At 42.7% G+C, this 25,217-nt stretch overlaps 1 protein-coding gene across 1 annotated transcript; it reads right to left on the bottom strand.

The window, feature by feature from the left end:
* Positions 1-255: 255 nt before the first annotated feature.
* CRNKL1 (crooked neck pre-mRNA splicing factor 1) lies at positions 256-25,211 on the bottom strand. The gene is made up of 14 exons (XM_077282797.1): positions 24,957-25,211; positions 23,061-23,213; positions 22,007-22,098; positions 18,318-18,476; positions 18,062-18,228; positions 16,949-17,127; positions 14,093-14,263; positions 13,819-14,010; positions 13,684-13,743; positions 13,304-13,384; positions 10,128-10,367; positions 4,813-4,914; positions 1,575-1,823; positions 256-559 (listed from the first exon to the last, which is right to left on the bottom strand). Exons 1-14 carry the CDS (start codon positions 25,002-25,004, stop codon positions 380-382), a joined length of 2,073 nt encoding a protein of 690 aa, XP_077138912.1. The 5' UTR covers positions 25,005-25,211; the 3' UTR covers positions 256-379.
* Positions 25,212-25,217: the final 6 nt, after the last annotated feature.

Raw genomic sequence — 25,217 nt, 5'->3', positions numbered from 1 at the left:
AGTGGTCTCTTAATTTTTGTCAGAGCTGTATATATATGTATATATATATATATATATATATATATATATATATATATATATATATATATATATATATATATATATATATATATATATATATATATATATATATACACACACACACACACACACACACACACAAACACACACAAACACACACACACATGCGTATGACCCCTTTGTTAAACTATGACAGCTCCTTAAAGAGTACTTCACCACGGAGGAAGGAACATGTAAACTAGAAATGGTTTATTTTCACATAAGAGGCTTGGATCGTGTAATAACAAATCCATCTGGTCTGAGCAATGTACAAGGAAATACAAAAAGTAGCAAGATGTCGCAGAGCGCTTCCTGTGTGTCAGGAGGAGCTCTCATCAATGTCTTTGTCAGGATCTTGTCCGTCGTCATCATCCTCCTCATCTTCGTTTTTCTGCTGCTTCTTCCAAAGTTTAGCCATGGCAAGCAGTTTAAGATTGGGCTGATTAGCTGCATCTTCTGGGAATATGTAGTCATAGTATTCTTCCCATCCAGCATCAGACTAGAAAACAAACAAAAAAAACATCACAAATATGTTAGTAGCAGACATCACAGGCAGACTCACAGGGGTTAATAGACCCTGTGTAATCAGCAAATGGTCACCTATCCTGTGGAAATCCAATAGGTTGCTATGGCAATCGGGGATCCCAACAAAGGCCACAGGGTTTGCCATATTGTCCAACTTATCAGAGCCTGCCAGGTTTTAAAGTGTATTATCAATGTGATCAAAAGGACCACATCTCCAACTCCACATTTGAGACAAGTATTAAAAAGAAAAATAATATTTAAGTGCTATAAGAAAATAAACACAATATATATTTATATATTTTTGGAGGTGGTGACAGGGGTGAGAAAGTGGGTGGTTTGCAAAAAAACAAACAAAAAAACTACAGATTGCAGTTTTTTTTTTTACTCTAATTGTCTTCTAAAGAATGTAATAAAAAGTGATTTAAAAAAGTCACACGTAGCACAATATGGCCCTTGTGTAGCTTTGTTGATGAAAAATTGTGAAACTCATAGTTCTCAGAATATGGCCAACCAAAACTACAGAAATTAGTTATTGTCATAACCGTGCTGATCCCCAGAACAGCGGTCAGCACTTTACTGGTGCCGCACGGCAAACCGAATAAAGTGGAAAATGCATAAAGACAGCGGCAGGATTGTGTTTTTTCTTAAATTCTGTCCAATAAAGAGTTAATAAAAGCTTGTTAATAAGTACCATGTACGCCAACATGATGCCAGCGACAATCACAATTCACCCCCAGCCCCTAAAAAAACAAGCCCTCATACTTACGATGTCGCTGACAAAATAAAAAATGCCACAAGTGAAAGAAGATGTCGCATAAAGGCCAAAACTGTCCATGAGACCAGGGGTTAGAACTTGGTACAAATCCTGTAACAAAGCGGTGGGTCATATTGTACGGTCACGGTGGTCGACAGGACTGAAGTGACGTCGGCTCCGGTGGTCTGCACTCAGAGGGGGACAAAGCCCATCTGCACGCAGCTGTAAGCCTTACCCCATCTTCTGCCTGGAGTTTCCGCCTTTTCTTGACCCTCTCTGGCATGAGCTTGGCCACTCTCTGCTGTGTGGGCTCAGCGCCAAACTCTTGTTCATAGCTTCTCCAGGACTCCAGTAACATCAGCCGTTCTTCCTTCTCCTCGCAATTCCTCAGCGTCTTATTTGCTTCCTCGTAGATCTGCCTACATTTCATCACAGTGTCGTCGCTTCCAGTAGTCAACTCAAACTGTGCGAAGCTTATCCAGACCTGGAAAACAAAGCAGAAGCGGTGATGAAACTAGCAAGGTAACTGAATCCGGAGTCTGTGCACATTACATTTGTAGAAGAGCCGCCTCCTGGAAAGCTCCTGATATTAGCCACTTTGCACAGACAGATGTGACTGTCTCACTTGCTGGGACATGCCCCCGGTGGACGGCACAGGAGCTGCACCCGCAGGCACCAGCTGCAATATGCAGCCAATAACCCGCTGCAACTCCAAAAATAAAGAAATCATAATAATAGTTAACAAGAACATTAAGTTTATGACCTAAACCATTAAAATTGGACAGTCATTAATACTCTTTCAGGCCTGCTCATTTTTCCCCTCTGCTTCTCAGCAGCCGTAACTTTTTTTTTTCTTGTTTTTACTGTGCTGTATGAGGCGCTCTTATGCAGGACAAATTGTATTATTTTTAAGGATTGTTTTCAACTACCGATACATATAAATTACTGTATATCTGATAGAAAAAATAATTTGGAAGAAAAAAAATTTTGATTTTTTTTCTCCATATTTTTCACTCCAAACATCCTGCTTATTGGGTTCTCCAGGTAGGTACGGTCACGTAGATACCTATGTATAAGTTCTTTTATTATATTTATGGAATAAAATGCACTTTATATGAAAAAAAGGAGACTTATTTTATTTTGTTGCTATGCAAATGTTTCTTACGTATATTTTCATATAAGTTGTCTTTCATGTTTTTTTGCCACTTTAATTTTTTTCCCATTGTAATTTGAGCATTCATAAGAGCCCAAGTTACACTCCCTGACAGAAGTTATGTCGCTTATCCATGTTATGTAAATAAAAGCTTATAACCTGACGTTAAATTCATCCATTGGTTGTATAAATTATTCTTTTGAGAGTTGAAACCCTCCGAAATGTGGTTTAGGTTAAGAAAATAAATTGGCATCAATGCAGAAATATTGATCAGTTAATGGACACAGAATGGTCAGATTTTAGCAAGACAAAAGTTTTGTCGCCAACAGAAAGTAATGTGATATTCAAACAAATAATTAACTTAAAATACAAATATATGTTGCATAACATTGGTGAATGAAGTTGTGGTGCTATTTGAGTCATATTTAATATTTTGTGTGACTTCCATGAGCTTGAAGGACTCGAGACAGGATCCTACAAACTGTTCTAGTTGACACAGGGGCTTGAGGTGACCAGGCCTGTTGGAGCTTTGTTGCAGTGGAAGAAGGGCTTGCTTTGGATTTTCTAACTAACAAATGTTCCTCCTGAGCAGTTGTCTTGCGGGGTCTGCCGGACCTGGGCTTGTCAAACACATCTCCAGTCTCTTCAAATATTTTTTTAATTCTTTGTACTTGACGCTGATACACATTAAGGCTACGTTCACACTTTGCGGGTTTTGCCGCGGATCCGCAGCGGATTTGACACTGCGGATCCGCAGCAGTTTTCCATGCAGGGTAAAGTACAATGTTACCCTATGGAAAACAAAACCCGCTGTGCCCACGCTGCGGATTTCCGCGGAAAAAGCCGCGCGGCTTTTCTGCGGAAAAAAAGAAGGAGCATGTCACTTCTTGGTGCAGAATCGCAGCGATTCTGCACCCATAGAAATGCATTGATCCACTCACTTTCCGCATGGGGCTGTGCCCACGTTGCGGGAAGTTAAACGGATAATGTGCAGATGGTACCCGGGGTGGAGGAGAGGAGACTCTCCTCCAGGCCCTGGGAACCATATTTTGGTGTAAAAAATAGAATTAAAATAAAAAATGAAGCTATACTCACCTCTCAGCGCTGCCCGCGGCGTCCGGTCTCAGTTGCTGTGCCGAGCAGGACCTGTGGTGACGTCGCGGTCACATGACCGTGATGACGCCGCGGTCACATGACCGTGATGTCACGAAGGTCCTTGTCGGCACAGCCGCCTGCAGCACCGAGGAGATCGCGACGTCAGAGGGAGAGTATAGCCAATTTATATTATTTTTTACATTACTATTGATGCTGCATATTGCTGCATATGCAGCATCAATAGTATAGGAGTAATCCCGCAGCGGAAACCGCGGAACAAACCGCGATAAATCTGCAGGGATAACCGCAGCGGTTTTGCCCTGCAGATTTATCAATTCCGCTGCGGGATTAACCCGCAGAGCAGGCCGCAAAGTGTGAACGTGGCCTAAAGGTGCCAGCCACCTTGGCAGTGGATCTGGTCTTCAGCCTCTTGATAATCCAGGCTTTGGTCGCAGGGTGGATTTTTAGCATGTTGTCAGAGCTTAAGTTGCAGTTCAAGTGAAGTTCTGGTGTGCTAGGTTTCTTTTTTTACACACACACTAATTAACCGATCATTTACTGAGCACAGGTGAGGATGTAAACTAGGATTGGGTGCATTATATGAACAGGCGACAAAACTTTTGTCTTGCCAAAATCTGACCATTCTGTGTCCACTAACTGATCAATATTTCTGCATTGATGCCAATTTATTTTCTTAACCTAAACCACATTTCCGAGGGTTTCAGCTTTCAAAAGAATAATTTATACAACCAAGGGTTGAATTTAACGTCCGATTATAAGCTTTTATTTACATAACATGGATAAGTGACATAACTTCTATCAGGGAGTGTATAGGGGAAAACAGCTCTCTACTGTGACAGAAATCACTGGGACACCTGATCTCTATCTGCTAGTAACTGATTATTCGGCTATGCCAGGCAGAGACCCGGCAACCATGTGAGCACCAGACCCTACAGAAGCATTGCCGCGGCACAAAACGAGGAGACCACGGCACAAAACGAGGAGGAGACCATGGCACAGAACGAGGAGGAGACCATGGCACAGAACGAGGAGGAGACCATGGCACAGAACGAGGAGGAGACCATGGCACAGAACGAGGAGGAGACCATGGCACAGATGAGGAGACAATGGCACAGAACGAGGAGACCATGGCACAGAACGATTTAAAAGGACAATGATACTGATACAAAACACCTCCTCATAATTTCCCTTGTGTACTGAATACCTTGACGTGCTGTGTCCTCTGCAGAAGTCGCCTATATAGATTTCTTGTCTTCCCAAATTCTTCTTGTTCTATTTCAAAGTCAATATAAGATTTCCAGAGAACCTAACAGTGAGAAATCAGCAAGATCATGAGTGGGAAATTACCCGATTAGAGATACTGTTAAACAATAATAATAAAAAAAAAAATCTAAAAAAGAATTTACCATTGCCATACTTTTCTGGAGTGCCACGTGTTCAGTCCTACACTTCAAACATGATTTTAGGCTCCTAAATTGGCCATTAAAAGCGTATTCCCGACTGACATTTATGGCATTTCCACAGTATATACCATGAAGGTGAGACGGGCAGACATCACTTCTGGGATGTTGAGCTCCATAAAAATGTGGCTCCTGATCCCCCTGCTGAGGCGTCCCCCAATATAGTAGAAAAATGAAAAATGAGGCTTTCTCCAGTCACTTCTATAAGTGATACTGAAGCAGCTGGAGCAGTGTGCGTGACAGTTCTGTAACTGCAGTCCTATAGCAGTGAATAGAGAACACTGTATATGTCCCATCTCAAATTATTCTCTGCATGGGTATATTGGCTGCCTTGCCAGACAAGTACAGGTTTTCCTTTCTACAAGTGGCTGAAGCCCCCTCTAAAGGTAAATCATTGCTCATGCCACAAGTCAGATTATTGGGGAAAAGGAGCTTAAAATCATAATTGTTAAGCAAAAGAGAACCAAAGAAGACTTCTTAGTCTCTTCCAAAATGGAGCTTTAAAGGACTTCCCTAAACTTGCATCTTATCTAGTGATGAGCGAATATACTCGTTGCTCGGGTTTTCCCAAGCACGCTCGGGTGGTCTGAGTACTTGTTAGTGTTCGGAGATTTAGTTTTCCTCACCTGAGCTGAATGATTTACGGCTACTAGACAGCTTGATTACATGTGGGGATTCCCTAGCAACCAGGCAACCCCCACATGTGCTCAGCCTGGCTAGCAGCCATAAATCATGCAGATGAGTCAACAAAAACTAAATCTACGAGCACTCACAAATACTCGGAGACCTCCGGAGCGTGCTTGGGAAAACCCGAGCAATGAGTATACTCGCTCATCACTAATCTTATCCCCTATTATAGTAACATAGTTACATAGTTATTAAGGTTGAAGGAAGACTTTAAGTCCATCTAGTTCAACCCATAGCCTAACCTAACATGCCCTAACATGTTGATCCAGAGGAAGGCAAAAAACCCATGTGGCAAATAGTAATCTCCACATTGGGGAAAAAAATTCCTTCCCAACTCCACATACGGCAATCAGACTAGTTCCCTGGATCAACGCCCTATCAAGGAATCTAGTGTATATACCCTGTAACATTATACTTTTCCAGAAAGGCATCCAGTCCCCTCTTAAATTTTAGCAGTGAATCACTCATTACAACATCATACGGCAGAGAGTTCCATAGTCTCACTGCTCTTACAGTAAAGAATCCGCGTCTGTTATTATGCTTAAACCTTCTGCCCTCCAGACGTAGAGGATGCCCCCTTGTCCCTGTCACCGTTCTATGATTAAAAAGATCACCAGAAAGGTCTTTGTACTGTCCCCTCATATATTTATACATTAACATAAGATCACCCCTTAGTCTTCGTTTTTCCAAACTAAATAGCCCCAAGTGTAATAACCTATCTTGGTATTGCAGACCCCCCAGTCCTCTAATAACCTTGGTCGCTCTTCTCTCCACCCGCTCCAGTTCAGCTATGTCTTTCTTATACACCGGAGACCACAACTGTGCACAGTATTCTAAGTGTGGTCGCACTAGTGACTTGTATAAAGGTAAAATTATGTTCTCCTCATGAGCATCTATGCCATTATTTTATTTGCCTTTGTAGCAGCTGCCTGACACTGGCCACTGAATATGACTTTGTCATCCACCCATACACCCAGGTCTTTTTCATTGACGGTTTTGCCCAGAGTTTTAGAATTAAGCACATAGTTATACATCTTATTACTTCTACCCCCCAAGTGCATGACCTTACATTTATCCCCATTAAAGCTCATTTGCCATTTATCAGCCCAAGCTTCTAGTTTACATAAATCATCCTGTAATATAAAATTGTCCTCCCCTGTATTGATTACCCTGCAGAGTTTAGTGTCATCTGCAAATATTGAAATTCTGCTCTGAATGCCCCCTACAAGGTCATTAATAAATATGTTAAAAAGAAGAGGGCCCAAATACTGACCCCTGTGGTACCCCACTGCTAACCGTGACCCAGTCCGAGTGTGCTCCATTAATAACCACCCTTTGTTTCCTATCCCTGAGCCAGCTCTTAACCAACATACACATATTTTCCCCTATCCTCATTATTCTCATTTTATGTATCAACCTTTTGTGTGGCACCGTATCAAAAGCTTTGGAAAAGTCCATATATACTACGTCCACTGGGTTCCCTTGGTCCAGTCCGGAACTTACCTCTTCATAGAAGCTGATCAAATTAGTCTGACATGAACGGTCCCTAGTAAACCCGTGCTGATACTGGGTCATGAGGTTATTCCTCTTTAGATACTCCAGCACAGCATCCCTTAGAATGCCCTCCAGGATTTTACCCATAGTAGAGGTTAAGCTTACCGGCCTATAATTTCCGAGTTCAGTTTTTGCCCCTTTTTTGAATATTGGCACCACATTTGCTATACGCCAGTCCTGTGGTACAGACCCTGTTATTATGGAGCCTATGAAGATTAAAAATAATGGTCTATCAATGACTGTACTTAGTTCCTGCAGTATTCGGGGGTGTATCCCATCCGGGCCCGGAGATTTGTCAATTTTAGTTATTTTTAGACGCCGCCGTACTTCCTGCTGGGTTAAGCAGGTGACATTTAATGGGGAATTTTTGTTATCACTGATCATATTGTCTGCCATGGGATTTTCTTTTGTAAATACAGATGAAAAAAAGTCATTTAGCATATTGGCTTTTTCCTCATCCTCATCCACCATTTCACCCAGACTATTTATAAGGGGACAACACAATCATTTTTTAGTTTCTTACTATTTACGTAGTTAAGGAATATTTTTGGATTATTTTTACTCTCTCCGGCAATGAGTCTCTCTGTCTCAATCTTTGCTGCCTTGATTTGCTTTTTACAGAATTTATTTAATTTTCTGTATTTATTTAATGCCTCCTCACTACCTACTTCCTTTAATTCTCTAAATGCTTTCTTTTTGTCACTTATTGTGCGCCCCTTATGGTTTAGTGGATAACTTGGGTGGAGGTCCAACTACTGGTGCACCCCAGGAATCCCATGAATGGGGCTCTACATAGCCCTATCTTGCATGGTGGTTCACCTGCTCGGCCTCTGCACCATTGATTGTCTATTGGACTGCCGAATACAAATGAATGCTGTATTGCTTTCTCAGGCAGTCCCATAGATAATGAATGGAGGGGAGGCAGAGCATATGGGCCTCAACTGCATTTAAAATGGGGCAAGTTGTCAGGATTGCTGGAGATCCCAGCAGTCAAACCTCTGATCAGCAAGATATTCCCTGCGACTTTGGGAGAATATTTCCTTACATCGGAGTACCTACAAAAATCACAAATGCGGATCAGGTATTGTGGAGGGTTGCTGGGTGGAGATACTGATAACAACCCACAATTTATTGCATTAAAAAGCTAATCAGGAACTACCAGAAATGCTATTTACATGCAGAAAGCAGGTACTGGGTTAATTTGCAGGTAAATATGGTGGTACATAGTGTGCTATAGTCACTGCCTGGCGCCCTGATTGACAGCCCGCTCTGCAGCGTATGTGTGTGGAGCAGGCCGATCATTAATGTGCTGGGGATTGATCAGTGTGGTAATGATAAACTTTTTGGAGGTACCATTTTTTGGATACTGTGACTTTTTGTTGGGGGAAAAGGCAGCAACTAAAAAAATTCAACAAAATCTTAAATAGCTTTCCAATATTTTTATGGAGTTCACCGTGCAGTATAATTGATGTGCTAGCTTTATTCGGCCTGTTGATACGATGACGTCAACAACTACATTATGTGGTATTTCTTTTATATTTTAAAAAATTTCTGAACAAAATTTTTTTTTCTCTCAAAAAAAAACAACAACAAAAAAAAACTTTGGGGTTGTCATATTTTGAGGATTATAAGTTTTCCATTTTCAAAACCAACAGGATGCGGTCGGCAGTGACACCCCAGTCGACAGAGCAGAGGGGACAATGAGCAGAGGGGACAAGAAGTGGCCTCCGGGAAAATGGCCCCTGCTCAGATTCAGATCTCGGTAGACGAGATCTGAATCTGAGCAACGGCCATTTTCCCGGAGGCCACTGCATCAGAGCAATGGGGCTGGGTGCCTCCGGGCCTGGAGGAGATGCCGGAGAAGCCCGACGCTGCAAGAAGATGCGCCGCCGCCGCCCCATAGCACCCACGGCACGAAGATGCGCCGCCGCCCCACAGCACAGAGCACTCACGACACGAAGAGGAGCTGCCGCTCCCAGCACAGAGACCCCCACGCTGCCGCAATGAGGTAATAGGGGGATATACTCCAATCACACTTTACTGTGAGACGCCCCCTCTCTTCGTCATCGGGACCACTCCCCACGCCAAAAGGCACATATTCACCGGCCCTATAAGATGACATATGGCGTATAAGAAGACCCCCGATTTTTAAGAAGATTTTATATTTTAACTGGAAAAGTTGGGGGGTTGTCTTATACGCCCAGTCGTCTTATATGCCGGAAAATACGGTATATATATATATATATATATATATATATATATATATATATATATATATATATATATATATATATATATATATATATATATAGTTAGTCCTGGGTAACAGTGTTAATGGGGAAGCTACATGGGCACCTTAATATTCACATGAACATATGCAAAATAATCCACTTTTCATCCAGATACGATTTGTCATCCGCATGCCTTTCTTAAATCAAGTGGAATAGTTTTTACAAGAACAATTTAATAAAAAATAAATGGCAAATACAGTTTCTTATATTACTAATTGTACTGGATTTGTAAAAACCGTGGATAGAAACCTGTATGAAATCTGTTGTTTTTTTTGCTCACCCATTGAAATAAGGACCACAGTACTGCATGCTGCAATTTTTTTTTTATTTTTTTTTTTAACATGCAGTCCGTGTAATGTAAACGACCACACTGACATGCATTGATCCTTGGCTGTCTGTTTGCTCCCCATTTTGCAGGCGGACAGCACAAGCACTGGTTACACCCTTGACTGGACGAGCCATTACTGTGACGATAATAAAGTGCCTTTTTTCAGTTTTCATACAAAGTAATAAGAAACGTCACTTACTTCAGGCATATCGAGCCGTGGTTGTCCAATAGCCAATTCATACACCGCGCGGGCCCTCTCAATATCTCCGAGGATGGTTTCTAGTTCTGCAAACTTAATCCATGTGGTGCAGTTTTCTGGAGCAAATTCCAGGAACTTCTCGTACAGTTTTCTACATCGGTCAAATTCTCGAAGTTGCAGCTCCAGCTCGATGTAACCTTTAAAGAGTTTGTGCTTAGGACATTTTCCAATAGAAGTTCCCTACATAAATGAAATGAGTGGTCAGTTATACAACGCAAGTATGCCAAATGCAAAAAAGTCACACCTAGTAACTTCAGGCCTAAACATGCTTTTGTAGTGTTTTATATCCTTGCATCACGTTACCAACACTACAATTACCAAACTGCATACATTTTACGGCTCGTGTTCCTTTATTTAGTATCAGAGAAGCCTGCATGTCTACCACTATATATACCGGCATGACTATCCTCATTGAACACACGGCCTAGGGTCTTTCCCACATCTACCTTGTAGGCCGCTATTGGAAACCACCAGCAACATTACAAATACTTAAAGGTTTTGGATACAATTGATCCTCAAATACAAAATTAAGCAACTTTCTAAACCGCCTTCATTAAGTTTCGTACCATTTTGCTGCTGTACAGTCTGTGCAACTTTTGACATATTTGGCTTTGCTGTTGCTTCTAAAAACAGCAATTAGTATTAGCGTCGCCATCATTTTCCTGCACAGATTTGTCGCAAAACCTGAAGGATTTCCTAATATCAAAGTGAATGAGATCCCGGAAGAATCATGCAGATTTTTTCCTTGCATGTCAGTTCTTGCAGCATTTGTGCTGCAGATTTCACTCATACACGGTGGCTCAGTGGTTAGCACAGCAGCCTTGCAGCGCTGGAGTCCTGGGTTCAAATCCCACCAAGGAGTCTGTATCTTCTCCCCGTGTTTCTGTGGGTTTAATCCGGGTTCTCCGGTTTCCTCCCACATTCCAAAGACATACTGATAGGGAATCAGCAATGATGTCTGTGTTTGACCCCCAGCGGTCAAACACTTATCATCTATCCTGGCATCAGGTGATAACTGTTGGTCATGGGCCAAGCCTTTTAGATATTTACTCTTCAGCCAAAGAAATTAAAGGGACAACAAAGTGACTTTTCAAACCAAGCACAGCACCTTGTAGGGGACACAGCCCAAACAAAAATAATACCAAATGTACTTCTGCCTTTGCCAAAAGTGTTTGGTTTTTTTTAATTAAAAAACGCCAATGAGGCACTCTGTGCACCCTTGGCATGATCGGGCAAGTTCAGTGCACTTTTCCACCTACTAATCAAACATTGCCTCCCTCCTTTGGCTTCAGTAAAGCCAGAAAAGTCAACTAAAGGAATATTCTCAAGCTTGAAATTATCCCCTATCCATGGAACAACTTCCTGTTCACTGGGACCTGAACTGATCACGAAAACCAGGGCTCTGCAGAGTCAAGTGTGAATGCCGCAATGGCCGATCATGCTCACTGTTGGCCCATTCATTAGTATGGGAGTGCCGATGACCAGCTAAGGGCAGCACAGTGCTCAGCTATCTCCAGGAGTCACATTACAATGAATGGTGCGACAGTATGCAGAACCGTGCTTCTCGGATTGGTGGGGGTCCCAGTGGTAAGCACCCGCGTGATCTAAAAATGATTCCCCATCCTACGGACAGAGAATAACTTCTGAACTGGAGGATACCCCTTTAAAGAAGATGGGGCAGAGGTAGATGGAAGACAAGTAGCAAAAACAGCAATAGATTTGGACCCTAAAAGTAGGATTTTTATTGGGGACATGTCCCCGACAAGGTGCTGTGATTGGTTTGCACAGCCATTTTGTGCTGTAAGATTCCCTTTAAGAAGGCGAAGGATACAATGATAAATTACACTGGTATACCGTGATTTTAGTGCCAACAATGCCTGAATGGTTATATATTACATTTATGGTGCTGATTAAGGATATGACTTCGGTTATGCCAGATTGGTTCTAGTTTCTGAGATATTTTATAATCAATTACAGTAGAATTCAGGCTTCAAAAAGTGGCTTTTGTAGCACTGTAAGCCTACATACGGAAATACTAAATAATTATATGGGACATTTTATTACCCAAGACGCTGTTAAAGATTCAAAAGACCAAATAACATTGCATCTATCACACACAAGCCACATTGGGGGAATGCATTAATATCATGGATGAATTATCTGAAAAAAAAACAAACAAAACAAAACTATAACCAATTCAGCAAAAGTAATGGGAAATTGAATTCAGTGCCCTCAAAATACCCCAAATCCATTCAAAATACCTTGGCACCTGGCCATTTGTATTTGTAGATACATATTATCTGCTTCTCTGGTGCTGAGGTGCACTCAGTCTACTCGGCACTTCCAGCGGCACACATTATGGTCATTGTACTTTGGAAGACAAGTTCTTGTTTTGAATTCACAATCTTATGTATTGAAAACTGAGGGAAAAAGGTCCAAGGGAATGAAACGCTGAAAAAAACTGCAATTCTACCATTGATTTTTAGGGTTTGTTTAAACAATGCTCATTGTGTGGTATCTGTGGATATACAAAGATTTCTTACATTTTAATGGTTAAAATACATTTTATTTGGGGTGGACATGATCTTTTGATCGCTTATTGCATTTTTTTTGGGGAAAAGTGCAGTAACTGAAAATTATCAAGTCTGACATTTAAATTTTTCTCTTCACTTTACTAGTCTCATCTGATTGCTTAGAATATAGACTGGACTCTTGCAGCATATAGTAAAACTGATTCTCTCCCATGAAGCTCAGCTTCATAGTGAGGACAGACATGGCAACCATGGAGGCCCTCGGCACGCTCCCAGCTGCCATATTAACCCATAGGCTCCCTGCGACTGCATCGTAAGAGAGCAGATAGGCCCCAATGCACACGCTCTCTGACAGCAGCAGCTAAACAGTGATCAGAGTTCACTCTGGTCGCTGCTGTTACAAGCAGACGCCGGCTGTATAACTCAGCCTGCACCTGCCTCCGTCCTAGAGCCCACTGTATGCACTGCCTGCATCCAAATGCAGTAGAATTAGGCTATAAGGACATGAAGGGGTTAATCGTTTTAACAGGGAATCAGAAGGAAGAGACTGTGTAATTACCATGACATGCAGGTAGATAAACTTACCAATGCTTTTCGGGCAAATGGAAGATTCTTTTGTCTGATTTCAAACTGGGCGTACATTAACCAGATTTTTGCGAAAGTAAACTGGAAGAGAAAAATAGCAAAAAGAAAAAAAAAGAATAAGGACATGGACATTAAGTGATGACTATGAGCACTAGAGGTGAACAGGAAGGCGCTCTCACATATTGTCTTTATACTATTAAACTGTGAAATTCCTTTGAATTGGAAGCTGAAAATCGCCAATCAGGCCACAATGTCATTTATGGGGACCCTTGAGGTTTGGGGTACGTGGAGACTTGCAGGCAATAGAAGAAGTCCTGAGCATTGCCCGACCCTCTACGCCACTGTACCTCCCCAATAACGGCCAGAATCCCCTCCTTTACCTTTTTGTGAGGTATGAGCTCCAAGCAGGCCTGATACACTTGTCTGGTCCGCTCCGGATCCTGTAAATCACAGAGAACATGGTTGGACTGATGCAGTAAATACTCTAGCAATGATGGAGGCGGCCAGCTCTATACCTTGGCCTCCAGCTCCTCGTACAGGCCATAGTTTATCCACAGGTAGATATATCTCTTCCAGTGCCTTTTCTCTTTAGTGGGGGGAACATTGGCGATTGCCCGCTCATACACTTCTCGGACAGTGTCGGCATCAGTGTCACTTTCCACCAATCGCAAGTAATCAAACCAGGCATCGTAATTATGGGGATTAGCCTAGAATTAAAAAATAATATTCTTAGGCGAGGTAATGGAAGAAAGACACAAGAAAGAGAAGTTGCAGGAAATGAGCCACTACCTTCACTTCTTCCTCATACTGAAACCTCCTCTTATTCACGATGATATCCTCAATGCCTCGCCGGTCACCGTACTTCTTTTCAAAAATCGTGTAGGTTTTGAAGAGCTCCTGGGCCTGCTGCTTTGGGATTCTGTCCAGGGCATATTTGTATATAACGCGGACCCTCTCCGACTGGGTAAAAGGAAAAATTTATCATTGGAGCATTAATATACAGTAGTAGGAATAAAGAAATGCAACATACAAAATAAGCCGTGATGACTGACAAGATCTTATGTATACGGTGTACAAAACATTATACTTATTCTTATTTAGAAGGGACCTGTCACATTTGATATTATGGTTTTGCTACATTCTTGTGTTCCCCATGAAATATTCCTGGATCAATTGTTTTTCTATAATTCTGTACTGTGTTATTTCTTTATCACTGACAACTTAGTGTTATCAATTCCGTAGCCAGAGGGGTGTCCCTACACATCCTGACCAAGTGCCATCAGTGACGAAGGCAGCGTGCCGAAACGCGCGTTGGGGAGGGCGCCATCCAGGAAACAGAGACTGCACTACCACTGTAAGTATTGTCCCACTGGGGTTTCACTTCTTAGATTTATTTTTCACCGCATTTTATTTCTCTCCGTCTCCTTATGAATACCCAGACTGACACCTTGTGGTGCCTTTATCACTAGAACGTTATTATTTTTTACTCATTTTTCATTGTGTGTACATTTGCGATCATTAATCATTTCTCATTTTATCATTATTATAATTTTTGCATCATTCACTCATGTGGAGGTATTCACTGTCAGTATTTATTGTTATAATGTTTTAATATATCAATTCTTTTATATGCCATACAGGAACTGATATGTCAATATTCTTGGATTGAGTGCCCCTCAGCTATGGTAATTTTCCATATTTGCATTGTCTCTTTTTTCCGTTATGATTTATGAATAAACTTTGTTATTTAACACTTATTACTGTGGACTTTTTGGTCGGTCTTTTGTTGGGTTTTTTTGGTGCAGATTTTCATCACCCATTACTTTCAACGGGTGAAAAACACAGAAAAAAAACATTGAAAGAAGTGGCATGCTCTATTCTGCAAAAAAACATGCAAAGCACAAAATACTGATGACAAAAAGTAAAGAGTTCCTGACCAATGTGTGAAATTGAACAATGCCTGACCAACTCAATGGCCCTGACCAATGTGTGAAAGAAACAGTGTCCGCTCTACAATACTGCCAATGTCTTAGGTAAACTATTCCAGATGAATTCACCTCCCCTCGCTGTTATGTTTGTAGTCATGTATTTTTTTCATGAACTTTTTGGTTCAGAATAGCCATTATTTTTTCAGACACAAAAATCTTTTTCCACTAAATTATTTGATCAAATTGCCCTTTTTTCCAAAAAAGTTTTACTGTTTCACATATGTCTTGCATTGGTGGCCTAACACCTTCCATTGCTGTATGGTGGAAGCAATGTTGAATTTTGGGATCCTGAAAAATGCAGCAAGAAAAGCAGCAAAAAAGCCAACAATATGTATCTGTCGTTTGCAGCTTTTTACCCCTGCCAATAGGTTTTGGCTATAAAAAAAAAAGCTGCCAAAAAGCAACGTGTGAACATATGTCTTAAAGGCATATTTCCGATTTTGTATTTTCATTTTTAAGTCACAACGGTTAATAAAAAAAGAAAGTACAAAATATTTTTCATTAAGGCTTCACACCCTAAAGCTGAAGAGTAGGAATGTAGTCTAGATGCGCTGCCTGCAGCATTATAAGGAAACTGTATACTGCCACCTTGTGGACAAGGGACATATTACATTTAGTCACAAATTAGGACAAATATAACGCCTACAATGTTGTTTGTCTAAACACTATACATGATACAATCACATCTCAAGTCATAAAAGGGCCTCCATAGAAGTGTATGAGCCCTCTGCTATACACAGACAAACCAAAATATTTTACCGACAGATTTTTTTAATGAGTTGGGCAGAAAGAAAATATTGTGCTCTCCATTAGACTTTGCATATCTTCTTCTGAAGGCAAAGCTTCTGAGGGATGATGCCTCCATACACACAGTCCCACGGAGCCTTTCAGTTGTGAACAGAGGCAGTATATAGATATAGTAAAAGCTCAGCGCAGATCAGTGCAGGTATATAGTAAAAGATCAGCGCAGATCAGTACAAGTATATAGTAAAAGCTCAGCGCAGATCAGTGCAGGTATATAGTAAAAGATCAGCGCAGATCAGTACAGGTACATAGTAAAAGATCAGCGCAGATCAGTACAGGTACATAGTAAAAGATCAGCGCAGATCAGTACAATTATATAGTAAAAGCTCAGCGCAGATCAGTGCAGGTATATAGTAAAAGATCAGCGCAGATCAGTACAGGTACATAGTAAAAGATCAGCGCAGATCAGTACAGGTACATAGTAAAAGATCAGCGCAGATCAATACAGGTATATAGTAAAAGATCAGCGCAGATCAATAAAGGTATATAGTAAAAGATCAGCACAGGTAAACAGCAAAAGATCAGCGCAGATCAGCACAGGTATATAGCAAAAGATCAGCGCAGATCAATACAGGTATATAGCAAAAGATCAGCGCAGATCAGAACAGGTATATAGTAAAAGATCAGCGCAGGTACATAGTAAAAGCTTAGAACAGATCAGTACAGATATATAGTAAAAGCTTAGTGCAGATCAGTACATGTATATATTAAAAGCTCAGCGCAGATCAGTACAGGTATATAATAAAAGATCAGCGCAGGTCAGTACAGGTATATAGTAAAAGATCATTGCAGAGTGCAGAATTCTAGTTATATCCAAACCAAATGTAAAAATAATGAAAAATCAGAAATTCACCTCTTTTTGATTTTCCTCAAATTTGGCAAATGCTACGTACAGATTCTCATCCATGTGATCTTCACCAAAGAACTCCACAGCGCGCTCATAAACCTTCCTTGCGTGAGCTATATAACCGTGCTTTTCTTCAAATCGGGCGTACTTGATCCAGTTCTTAACATCAGGGTGTACCATGACGAGTGCACGTATGTTAAGGGAAAGCTAAACGTAAAGAAGAAAACAGGCAAAGAACACAAAAGCCCCAGATTCAATAGTTTTTGCTAGAAAAGTTGCAAAACATTTTTTGACACGAACGATTATCCTAAAATGTTGCATTTTTTTCTTCCGTCGGATCTTTTTTTGTGGGGTGGTTCCACACTCAGCACTAATATAGGACACAAACTCACAATTCAGTGTTGAGTTAAAAAAAATAAAATAACCTCCTCTCCTAGGCAGCCAGTCCAGAAACGCCAGTGCAGCGGATGGATATTTTTGCATTAATGCCAATTGAATGGTTTGTGTTAAATAACGCACTTTTTATTTCTATTTCTAATAAGCTTAGACATTATCATTGAAACAGACCAGGGAAACACCCAGAGCCACTACTCTTTTAGTGCTTTTTTATGCTAGCATCAAATTCGTTATGGCTTTTGTTCCATTTTTTCTGCACTGGGGTCCTGGGTTTAAATCCCACCAAGGACGACATTTGCAAGGAGTTTGTATGTTCCCCCTGTGTTCGCGTGGGTTTCCTCCGGGTTCTCCAGTTTCAGTCTGTGCTGTAAAGACATACTGATTGGGAATCTAGATTGTGGAACCCAATCGAGACAGCGATGATGTCTGAAGTGCTGTGGAATTAGTAGCGCTATACAAGTAGAAATAAATAAATATTTTATTTTTTTTTTGCTTTTAGGTCCCAGTGTTTTGTTTTTTTTTTCATTAGATTTGATAAGACAATGCGAACATGGTTTTCATTATTTAGACTTTTTGGCACAGAAAAAAAAAAAAAAAAAAAAAAGGTAAAAAAATGAGAAAGGGTCCCCAAGCATACCAGATGGGTAAATAACATGTCCAGTATATGGATGCTGTACACTGGTTGTGTGGAGAAAGCAAGGCTTTTTGCATTGGAAAGGATATATCTTTCATATATGGAGCGAGCTCTGTCCACCTCCTTGTACCGAAGCTCAAAATTGATGAAGGAATGCCAGGCTTGTTCTTCAGGCTGCCACTCCATCCAGCGCTCAAACACTTGCCTTGTTCCAGCCACGTTGCCCAACATCTCCTCCATGTAAGTGTATTTATACCTTTATATAACGAAATATGAAATGTGGTACACTGAGGTCACAAGTCAAAACCTGTCTGAGCACAGTGGTTTTCCGGGTAGATTGCTTACCAGAACTGGTTGACTCTGGGAAGGATGGTGATGGCTCTATCCCAGATGTTACGAGCATGGTTAACCAGGCGGTTCTTCATCTCCATCTCGGCGTACTTGAGCCATAATGTGATATTCCTGTGATCCACGTCTAAGGCGCGTTCGTATATAGATCGTGATCTATGGAAGCAAAAACAACAAATCCTCAGACTGAGAAAGAGTAAAGGTAAAACGAACATTACAACCAACAGTCAGGGCAGAAGGCCAAATACTAGCCAGAATCACTACTATACAAGGGTAAGTGCAGGAACTTCCCCACTGATCCCTGCCTTCCCTAGTTTCCAGTGCAGCTCCACTTCGGGCACATATGATGGTCATTCTGACTTGCCGGCTTGCACTGGGCTCCGTGTGTGAGCTGGAAGTCACTTCGGTAATGTAAGCCTAGGTGGCCTCGTTACGATGCGCCATACACTCACAAAGTGACTCCATGGACCTCAGTGTGAGCCAGCGAGTGGGAAGAAGCATCAAGCAACTCAAAAGAGGACTGGAGCTGTGCTGGAACCTGGAGAGGACAGAGATTGGCAAGTATATTAATGCACCTACACTACACACAGGTTTAGCCAGTAAAAATGTTAATGGGAGTGCTTCTTTAAGAGCTGGAGTGATTATATATCCAATGCCCACGTCCAGGAAGGGGTTGTTCAACTGGACGATTCGAGAACGTAGCGACCCTGGTGATCACGTATCAGGCGCATCACATTTTAATACAAAGATATGCAGATGACGGACCTTCATCAGATAATCTGTCACGCAGCGTAACGGACATATTCTGTGGGTCAATGCAAATAAGTTAATGCATAAATTTATATATATTCATGCTTTATTACTTTTGCACAGGAAAACTTTATTTTTGGGTTGTCGCATTTTGAGAGCTACAACTTTTACACTTTCATGTGTACAGAGTTGTAAGGGATTGTTTTTTGCACAACTGGTACCATCTTGGGATATTTATGACTTTTTTTATGACATTTCTTTTATCGTGATGAATAAAAACAGCAATATTGGCAAATTTTTTTATTTATTAGTGGCATTCATCATGAAGGATAAATACTTATTCAGTATGGATCTTTATGAACAGTGTGGTATCAAACATGTGGTTATATTTTGGTATATGATATGGGTCTTAGTCCCACAAGGGGATTTGAACATGCAAGCCTTTGACCGCATAGATGTAGTGCAGGGCAGTGTCCAGGCAGTCAGTGTCAGATTGATAAGCAGCCTGATAGACCTCGCCTCTTTGGGGATCTAATGGCTGTAGTATATTATATACGAGACCCTGAGGCCAGTGTTAGGCCATCAATCACCATACAGTGATCACATTGCAGGGGTGCCATCGGCTGACAAAGGGAGCGTTCTTAAGATACCTTCACACGAAGCGACGCTGCAGCGATAGCGACAACGATGCCGATCGCTGCAGCGTCGCTGTTTGGTCGCTGGAGAGCTGTCACATGACAACGATGCCGAGGTCCCCGGGTAACCAGGGTAAACATCGGGTTGCTAAGCGCAGGGCTGCGCTTAGTAACCCGATGTTTACCCTGGTTACCAGCGTAAAATGTAAAAAAACAAACAGTACATACTCACCTGCGCGTCCCCCGGCGTCCGCTTCCTGCACTGACTGAGCGCCGGCAGTAGCAGGGCAAAGCGGTGACGTCACCGCTGTGCTGTGCTTTTACTTTCACTTTGCGGCGCTCAGTCAGTGTGGGAAGCGGACGCCGGGGGACGCGAATGTAAGTATGTACTGTTTGTTTTTTTTACATTTTACACTGGTAACCAGGGTAAACATCGGGTTACTAAGCGCGGCCCTGCGCTTAGTAACCCGATGTTTACCCTGGTTACCAGTGTAAAATATCGCTGGTATCGTTGCTTTTGCTGTCAAACACAACGATACACAGCGATCGGACGACCAAATAAAGTTCTGAACTTTATTCAGCGACCAGCGACATCACAGCAGGATCTTGATCGCTGCTGCGTGTCAAACTAAACGATATCGCTAGCCAGGACGCTGCAACGTCACGGATCGCTAGCGATATCGTTACAAAGTCGTTTCATGTGAAGGTACCTTTAGCTGCCAAATTCCTTGTACTGATTACGCTACACATATATGTCTCCTAATCTAATAGATAAGACAGGTGCAGGATACCAGACTGTCAGCACAGAATGACTGTTCAAACTAAGTACAGGGCTTGGTGGTTCATGGCGGGGCTGGGCTCGGTGGTTCATGGCGAGGCTGGGCTCGGTGGTTCATGGCGAGGCTGGGCTCGGTGGTTCATGGCGAGGCTAATAATTTAAATTCACCTTCCCACCTGTTAGAGAGAAACAATCTCCACCCTCCCCTCTTCTTTGATTGACCGCTCTGGGTTCCTAGAGCCGAAGGGAGGAGATAGAGGGAAAACAAGTAGGTGGGAAGGTGTATATATACGATTGCCCTCCCGTGATGCACCGAGCGCCTGTGCTCGGTTTGAACAGTCATTCGGTGCTGATAGAGCCCCTTTAACTTCATTCTACAGGTGGAGACGATAACAACAACACTTAGTTTATAGTTACTTACTTTAGAACAAAACATAATGGTCAACATATTCACAGGCCCATGACCTCTTCACTGTTGCATAGATATGTGGGTGCACATGACTTCTGCCGCTCCATATCCCATTTTTGGTAGGAGGGATGTATGAACAGTGGAAGCGCTGGCATTTTTTATTTTCTTTACTGCTTTCAATGTTCAAGATCAATAATGTTATAATTTCACACTATGGGTTGATGCGATTACGGCGACTCAAATTTTCTTTATGTTTTACTACTTTTGCACAAAAAAATTATTATTTTTGGTCATTATGTTCTAAGCGCCATAACTTTTTTAAATTTTCCGTATACAGAGATGCGCAAAGACTTGTGTTTGGTGTAACAAGCTGCAGATTTTATTGTACCATTTTAGGATACATATGACTTTTTCACCACTTTTTTTCAGATGGGATGGCCAAAAACAGCAGTACTAACATTATTTTTTAGATTTTTTCTTTTAATCGCTCACTTTGTAGGATGCATAATGAAATAGTTTTATAGCATGAGCAGTTATGGACGTGAGGCCACCAAATAGGTGTCTTTTTTAGGCATTTGCTTTTTCTAGTGCATTAACCAGCATGTCAGTGCTGGGCTTCATTCATGATTTTTGTTGTAAGCCAAAATCATTTTCATCATTTCTTTTTTTTGTGTGCATGGGAAGATATCCCGAGCTTATCGCATCAAACATGGAAATCAGACAGATGGAGTCCAATGTTGTCAGAAACTCCTAGACTTGCATTGGTGAATTTAATTAGTGACTCGGATCAAAATGAGACATGTCTCCGTGTTTTGGGGCAGACCACATGGTCCATAAAAAAAAAAATATATACAAAAACTGAAATGTGAGCAGAACTTATACATAAAAAATTTACATCTGAATGAAGGCCTATCCTGACAAGCAGCATTTTAGAACCTGCCTCTGGAAGGATCAATGTCACAGTGACAGATCCCAGGGAACCATGATCCTGGTTGGAAAACTGCCTTATTACAATCTAATGGAAATAGGATGTGAAAATGGAAGTGCCGTTATTGGAATCCAGTAAAGTCTGGGCTTGTGGACCCTCACCAATGACATCAAGCTGTGTACTTACCTTTGAACCTCTTTTAAACTTTCCTCCCATTGTGCGTATTTTATCCAGTTACTAATAACAGTTCTGTTTTTCCTTATGTTATCTTCAAAGGTCTGAAAATTAAAAAAAAGAAAAAAAAATCAGAAATATCGAAGTTGCTGCATAATATCTTGCAGACAGTAATACATTATGATTTGCAGATATGACTGTAAAGTGTGTTCCCATACACCTCACTAATTTAAGTTCTACATCCTACATTAAAACTGAAGCTATATGATAAACTGGTATATAGAATAGTGGCTCACAAGATGCCGTCTAATAGGATAGAGGTAGTGTGAAATCCCTGCCCGATCAGTGGTTACGCCAGCTGGTAAGTCTTCCTGATTATCTTAGTCTGTGCACTCGGGTTGGCTGTAGCATATAGCACAAGCTCAGCTGGAAGTCAGTGCAGGGAGCTAAAAAAAAAATACCTTATGAGAAAGACTAAAACATCAAGAAAACTAAATACTCCGGCGGGAGAGAAAAATTACGATCAGCTGCACATACGGAGGAAAAAGACCCTCAGAAAAGTTCTGCTTCCATGGATGGTTGGAACAGTGATCCCCCTTAAATGATTATTCCTATGCTCTTTTATAGGTAAAATGGCACAGTTAGTTGTCATTAAAAATCCTCTCAAGAAAAATGTTCTCAAGACCAGAGAGAATTTTTATTGTTTACTGCTTGTTGCCTGAGTTACCAGTCACCACTTATAGCCCATCTCTGGTAATCAAATTGTCACAGAGCTCACAACCTTTCTCCATTGGAGCTTGAGAGCGCTGCTCTGAAGCTGCGAAGACTGCTGGAGCGCACTGATCGCTCCTCCTACAGGTCAGGCCCAATGCTATAGAGGTAGAGCTGCCTTATACAGGAGCAGTGCAGAGCGACCGGCTTGTGCCAGCAGTGTAACAACGCTGCAGAGCTGAACTGTCAATCAAGCCGGGGCGCCTCGCTCATTGCAAGCATGAGGCTGGGAAGCGGCGCGCTCCTACAGGAGGACATGTGACAACCCCTTTAAGCTGTACCACACAGCACTTACCTTTCTTTTTCTTAACTTGTAGTCATTGAGTTCCTCTTCATCTGTGATCTTCTGCTTGGGTGGAGGTGGCAGTAACTCAAGTTCTCTCTCTTTGGCTTCTCTAAGCAACTGCTCGGCTGTTATCTGCACTTCAGCCGGGGCTTTATTCTTCACCTATGAAGAGAATGGAAGTGTTAACTGCATGATGCACATACATGGTGTATATACACACACCTGACACTGGCTGCACCTATTGTTATCACATGACTGGCAGAAGGACTACAAGTAGCAGCTTAAGGCCCCTACACACATTAGACTAATGTCCATATCTCCGGGTTCAGAATAACGGTGTAAGGTGCATGGGGGCACCGGCTGACTGATGGCTGATTGCAGACCCCAGATCTCATTGTTCTCCCTGAAATACGAAACAGTCAGCAGCTTTCTCACAGAGAAGCTCGTCTACGAGACGGTCAGCTGACAGCCATCTAATGTGTATGGCCGGCCTTACATTCTAAATAAACAACCATTTTACACACATTTTCTAGCACTGATGAAAATGGCTTGCGGTACACTCACACATATAGATATCTGACCAACTTCTGTCTAATCAGACCAAAATTGCTGTGTAAGTGGACATTTGATCTGATTGAAATCTGTCTCGTGCCGGAAAATCAGTCTGCAAACACAATGATCGCAAGCAAATATCTGAAATAAAATTCCACCATAAGGGCTGAGGTGACAGCGTGATGTGAATGCAGACCTCCGGACTCTCCCGGGACAGATGGAATCAGGGAAGATAAGGATCCGGCATGTCCAATTACGGACTGACAATCCTATTGCTTTTGGTGAGAACAGCCGCTGACAAGGAGTCTGGTAGTGGCTCTTGTAATGACAGAAGGACCCAGCAACACGGCCCCGTGACGTCCTGCGCTGACGGCCCCGTGACGTCCTGCGCTGACGGCCCCGTGACGTCCTGCGCTGACGGCCCCGTGACGTCCTGCCCTGACGGCCCCGTGACGTCCTGCGCTGACGGCCCCGTGATGTCCCCCACTGACGGCCCCGTGATGTCCTGCCCTGACGGCCCCGTGACGTCCTGCGCTGACGGCCCCGTGATGTCCTGCCCTGACGGCCCCGTGATGTCCTGCCCTGACGGCCCCGTGATGTCCTGCCCTGACGGCCCCGTGACGTCCTGCGCTGACGGCCCCGTGATGTCCCCCACTGACGGCCCCGTGATGTCCTGCCCTGACGGCCCCGTGATGTCCCCCACTGACGGCCCCGTGATGTCCTGCCCTGACGCCGCAGAGACTTTCCTGCAGGATCCTGGTGTAGATGCAGAAAAATCACCAGTGACTGAAAATATCACAAGACTCCGAGTCTGGAGCACAGTGTGATCCGAACATTACATCGTCCCAGAGCTGCGAGGAAACTTCTGACACATCAGAGACAGCTCAGAAGACGGGATGGCAGGGGTCCGGGGATGGCAGGGGTCCGGGGATGGCAGGGGTCCGGGCACGGAGGCCCCCCTGGTGCCGCTCTCCTCCAGCTCTGACCAGACTCTCCTGTGAGCCGTCTGTAGCCGCAGAGGAGGGCGACACTTCAGCCCCTTTCCCCTCATCGTTGGGGTCTTATATACTGACCACACAGATCTCCCCATAGCCGCTGCCATGGCGACACTGCCGGTATATAGGGGTCATCATGAGTCACTGCGCCCCCTGGTGTTTGGCTTTATCATGCTGGGAGTTCTGGTTCCACACACGGACACTATTAACCCCCTCCCTGCCATCCTATTTCTAAAAAAGTCACCGGACACAGCACAAGGCTCCGGCACACAAGGGGTGGCTAGCGCTGAGCTCACCCTGCCCCGGGCACAGCTGCAGACTCGCCTCACTACTGCCCCCATCCGCTCCCTCCACAGACCTTGGCCACTTTCGGGATCCGCTGTTTCCCGGCCGCCGTGGAAGCCATGGTGCCTGCAATTCAGTGCGGAACCTCCAGGAACACACGGGAACGTTACGCATTCACGTACATCCGAACGTGATGATGTCAGAACGTCCTAACAGTAGAGGCAGAAGTGTTCCTCGCTTCCTGCTCCTTACTGTAATGGAAGAACCCTGCTTGGATACTATTGTCTCCCAGAAAATGGCCGCCAGTCCTCCATTTATTGGCACGCACGGCCAT

This window comes from Ranitomeya variabilis, chromosome 2 (assembly GCF_051348905.1).
Source record: "Ranitomeya variabilis isolate aRanVar5 chromosome 2, aRanVar5.hap1, whole genome shotgun sequence".
NCBI classification, from domain to species: Eukaryota; Metazoa; Chordata; class Amphibia; order Anura; family Dendrobatidae; genus Ranitomeya; species Ranitomeya variabilis.
The sequence above is the reverse complement of the archived record's forward strand: the minus strand, read 5'-3'. Positions and strand labels throughout refer to the sequence as shown.

Excerpts from the sequence above, each read along its gene's own strand:
- CRNKL1 (XM_077282797.1), bottom strand. The coding sequence starts at position 25,004 with ATGGCTTCCACGGCGGCCGGGAAACAGCGGATCCCGAAAGTGGCCAAG. Across the intron at positions 23,214-24,956 it reads GGATCCCGAAAGTGGCCAAG|GTGAAGAATAAAGCCCCGGC; the intron begins GTCTGTGGAGGG and ends TTCTCTTCATAG. Across the intron at positions 13,385-13,683 it reads AGCTCATACCTCACAAAAAG|TTTACTTTCGCAAAAATCTG; the intron begins GTAAAGGAGGGG and ends TTTCTCTTCCAG.